At 45.2% G+C, this 5118-nt stretch overlaps 1 protein-coding gene across 1 annotated transcript; it reads left to right on the forward strand.

Moving 5' to 3' along the window:
* The first annotated feature begins 350 nt into the window (after positions 1-350).
* On the forward strand, positions 351-1625 carry LOC115115000 (cyclin-dependent kinase 5 activator 1-like). The gene has a single exon (XM_029643466.2). The coding sequence runs from the start codon at positions 658-660 to the stop codon at positions 1612-1614; it is 957 nt and encodes a 318-aa protein (XP_029499326.1). The 5' UTR covers positions 351-657; the 3' UTR covers positions 1615-1625.
* The last annotated feature ends 3493 nt before the right edge of the window (positions 1626-5118 follow it).

Below are 5118 nucleotides of genomic sequence, written 5' to 3' on the forward strand. Positions count from 1 at the left end.
CCACGGAGGACAGAAATGTAACGCCGTGACGTAGCAGACACTCAGAGGTTATTTCGTTTTCAAATTATTGAGCTGGGCTGTATCAAATATGAGGCTAATTCTATCACGTTGAACGTCAGACTTTGTTTATTTGTTTATTTATTTATTTTTGCCAACATCAAACTTATAATCTTTCACACAATCGCCTCTATGACATACTTCTTTATTACGACGTGGAAACTCGATTTCAGAACCTTGGACAATTCTGATGGTCACAGCCTTGAACTCAAAGCACTGGACCACCCGTCTTTACCTTTCAATTAACAAAAATATACAAATATCTTTATAACTTTTTCACATATCAACTTGAAATCAGTGAGTAATATTTTTGTTTCACTTTGGAATGTTATATTGCTCATGTTTATGAACACAGAGCACTAATGTCTATGCTTAATACTGTGATTTAGAATATGTCCCAAATGGAACCCTGTTTCCTGTATAAAGCACTGCTTTTGACCAGACCCCTTTGGGCCATGGTCAAAAGCAGTGCACTTTATAGGGAATAAGTTGCCATTTCAGAGACAGCCAGAGGTGAGCTAGCTAGGCCAACCGAACTGATGCCATGCATTTCATTTTGCTAATATTGAAGCATTTTGTTTTCCAAAGGCACTATTGACCATGGGAACCGCAATGTCTATCTCGCTCCGCAAGAAGGCAGTCCTCTTCAAAGATGGGCCGGACACTGTGGGCCACTTGATGGAAGTCCAGACCGGTAAGAGTGCAAAAGACAAGACTCTGAAGCGCTACTCACCATGGAGGCGGAGTGTGAAGAAGAAGAGCTCCAAGAAGGTGCAGGCCCATGAGAACACCAACCAAAACAACATTGCCCATCTGAGTAATGAGAACCTGAAGTCTCAGTCCTTCTCCAACCCGTCCACCCTCACCCTGGAGAAGTCTCAGTCCTGTGACAAGCTGTCCACTCAGGACCAGAGCACTCCAGCCATCTCCAACAGCTCCAACAACGCCGCCTCGTTGGTCGAGACGACCCCCTTATCCTACTCAAACACGGCCCCCGACACGCCCCAGATGGTGACCGTCCAGGACCTCGACACTCCCAGGAGGCTGGTGATGGTCCACGCTACAACCGGCGAGCTGCTGCGCTGCCTGGGTGAGTTCCTGTGCCGGCGCTGCTACCGGCTCCAGGACATGTCTTCCATGGACCCGGTGCTGTGGCTGCGGGTGGTTGACCGTTATCTGCTGGACAACTGCTATCAGAACCAGAGCTGCATCAATCCGGCCGCTGTGGTCTTCCTCTACATGCTGTGCCGCGAGGCGGTTTCCTCCGAGGTGGCCACCTTGCACGAGCTGCATGCCGTGCTGCTCACCTGCCTCTATACGACCTGCTCCTACATGGGCAACGAGATCGCCTACCCCCTGAAACCCTTCCTGGTGGACACCTGCAGGCAGACCTTCTGGATCCGCTGCATGACCATCACCAAGCTGATGAGTGTCAAGATGCTCCAGATGAACACAGACCCTAACTTCTTCTCCCAGGTGTTTGCTGACCTGAAGAACGAGAGCCAGAAGGAGGAGAAGAAGAGTCGCCTGCTCAGCGGTGTGTACAGCACTCAGTGAGGGGCCTTGGGTATAGGGGCCAGGGGAGGGCGGGTGCCAACTACAGTCTGACATTTCAAAATGGGAGGGAGGCGGATTGGTTGAGGGAGGGGGCAGAGGGTTAGCTTTGATGGGAAAATATGATTTATAGATTTTAAGGGTTAATGTGAGGGTTAAAAAAACACCCTATGGAACAACAGGGACTGTGAAGCAAAACAAACATTATCACAGACACACACACACACGCACTATACATACACAACATACGCACTATACATACACATGGATTTAGTACTGTAGATATGTGGAAGTGGTGGAGTAGGGGCCTGAGGGCACACAGTGTGTTGTGAAATCTGTGAAGATATTGTAATGTTTTAAAATGGTATAAACTGCCTGAATTTTGCTGGACCCCAGGACGAGTAGCTGCTCCTACAGAAACTAACAGGGATTCATAATAAATACAAATACAAATGATATTCTGCGATTGTCATTAGGCCTACACTTGTAGCCTGAATTGATGCATCATCCACTGTTGTCCACGCGCACCTTGGTCTCGGCCACTCATCTCCGCCTCCACAAAATGTAAGTGTTCCCCACAAACCACAATGCAATTTGGAGAGTATGCCAACCGGTTTCCGATCAATTCACTAATTGCGTCTGACATGCAGTAATGTTAAATAATGGTATAATAGCATATAGTCTTCTGGACATGTTGTATTAATTGTGAAAGGCTCACGTTTTACCGGTATGGCATACCCATATCATTTATTTTACGAGACGCCATACCGGACCATATCGCCTTACTTTCACCCTGTCGCGAATGTTGTTGCATGAATCGGACCAAAGTGCAGCGTGGTTTGGGTTCATCATCTTTCATTATGAGAAGCGGCACAAACACAATAAAGAGCAAAGAAACGACCGTGCAGCTTTGTCGTGCTCAAGGCAACAATACAAAAACAAGATCCCACAAAAAAAACAGTGGGAAAAGGCTGCCTAAATATGATCCCCAATCAGAGACAACGATAGACAGCTGCCTCTGATTAGGGACCATACCAGGTCAACATAGAAATGAAAAAACTAGACTACCCACCCTAGTCACACCCTGACCTAAGCAAAACACAGAATAAAAAGGATCTCTAAGGTCAGGGCGTGACACACCCCTGATTACATCTCAGATTCAAGTGTTTGAACTTGTAAACAAGGCTGCATAGGATTTCTGTTATTGCAACTCCGTGCAGCCAATGTCAGTGGCGACACATTTTTTGTTGTTGTTGGTGTGCCTGTTGTGCCTGTTTTGCATGTTTTTTGGACATTAATATATGTCACATATCAGTTTGCAAACAGTTAATAAAGCTGCATACAAACATGGTCACTTTTTTTGCTTTCTTGAGTAAGGCATCCCCAAAATGCAAGTGTTTCAGCCTAGCTCAGTGCTTTCTGTGGTGGCGATTGGTAATGTTCTCTAGTTGCGACATGATTGGCTCAGTGTTCTGTCACTCATAGGGACACTCCCTCACCACAAAATCTATGGGGAGAGCTCAAAAATGTAAGCACATTGGGTGCAGCCATAGAGTTACATTAGAGGTGCCCATCCAAGAAGGATCAAGGTCATTGGCCACAGAAATAATAACGTCAAATCACATCATATCTACTGTAACTTTGATTGGACTGATTATGTCAACATAAAACTTTCAAAATCTTCATCATCATGAATCAAGTTGACAATCTACTGGGAAATCCTTTTAAATCCTTGTCACATGAAGAGAAATTATGAAGAGAAATTATAGATAAATCGTATAGTGATCATCGGCCATTGGATATAAACATTACACAACAATTTGGAAATCGCAAATTCAACAATGAGTGGTTTGGAAGGACTCAGTGGCTAACTGCAAGCATTGCAAAGCAATCACTAGACTGCTATTCAGTGGAGAGGGGGTGTGGTCCAAGTCTGGGTTTAAGGGTCTCTTTTCCAAGCTTAAAAGGATAAAAATTCAACATAGGCCATGCTGTCAATCCAGCATGACCTCTGTCGCGTTCAAAACAACTGGAAACTCGGAACTGGGAAATCTCAGACTTCATTGAGTTCAAGACAACTGGGAATTCGGAAAAAAACGAGGTCCGACTGGGAAAATACATTTTGAACAGTCACCCAACTCTGAGTTCCAAGTCGAGAACTCGGGCCTCTTTCTAGAGCTCCGACCTGAAGATCACCGTCATGATTCCTACCTTGTTTTTTTCTGAGTTCCCAGTTGTCTTGAAAGCACCATAAATCCAGAGAATGCCAGACTTTGATGTCAAAGTTTGATGACAAAATGTGCCCACGAAGAACCGCCGTGCCACCTTCCTGTTCAAATGAGCATGGCACAACAAGGTGAATCCAAAGCTTCTCAATTCACATCACAAATAGCATGGTAAGTGCAGTTAGTATGAGTATTCAAACACAGCTATTGTCTTACTTTTGTATGACATCATCACTGTGGTCGGGCACCTTGCTGGAGAGGGAGGCGGAGGGTAAAGGAAAGCGAGACGGTGGATGGTGGTTGGAAGAGCGCTATTGATAAAGACGAACATCAAGACAAAGCAGCTGCTTTGTCGGGATGTAGCACTGTTGAGCGCTACATCCCGAGGGGTTCGTGCTGATTGTATGGAGATTGTGACAGCCAGGTAAATGGCTTCCCTTAAGAAGGCAGGAACAAGATATATGTCAGGAGAACTGCAGTATTATCATAAGGAGACGTCTACTTGGAATACGGAGGAGGAATGGACGGAAAAAGAGAGGCCGAGGAGGTCTAAGAGAGAGAGGGAGGAAGACGGTGAGCTTGAAGGGAGATGGTTTGTAAAAGAAGATTGGTACAAAGAATAAGCAGGGTGAGAAGACAGGAGGAGAAATTGAAGTGAATGTATGGGCGAAGTATGGGTGTTAAGTGTGGTGAAGCACCGAGGGTGTCAGGATAAAGATGAGTCTGTGACAGTAGGAGTGAAGTTTTTGGGAAAAGTGGACCCTTGCCTTTTGGCAGATCCATTTGTGGTTTTGGGGTGGGTGAAAACAGAGTGCTGGAATTGGTGAGGGTAACCAGAAGTGGTCTTGTGATAATTGCTTGTGTTTCTGTTGGTCAGAGGGAGAAGGCGCTCTGGGTTAAACTAATGGGGGCAAGAGATGTGAATTGTTTTACGCTCAAGAAAAGGGTGCCATTGAAAGGAGTGAGTTCTGACTTGGTGTACAGGGAGAATACTGTAAGAACAGCCCATGTTCTGAATTCTGTCACTGTACATTCCAGAAGTGTTGAACAAATAGTTATATTGACTACGCCCGTCCTAGCTCGCTCATTCATGTCTTAATCGAAATTACGGGTTGCCTAATATACGCCAGTCGTCCCCTTATGCCATAGCTTGTACATATGAATTGTCAGTAGAACCCACATTTGTTTAAGCAAGTCAGCCATATAAGCTGTTTTTTTAAAAGGCAATAAATGAGGCTGAATGAGCTGTTTCGCTGATAGCCAGGTGTACCATTGGTAAGAT

Source organism: Oncorhynchus nerka, linkage group LG4, assembly GCF_034236695.1.
Source record: "Oncorhynchus nerka isolate Pitt River linkage group LG4, Oner_Uvic_2.0, whole genome shotgun sequence".
Classification (NCBI taxonomy): Eukaryota; Metazoa; Chordata; class Actinopteri; order Salmoniformes; family Salmonidae; genus Oncorhynchus; species Oncorhynchus nerka.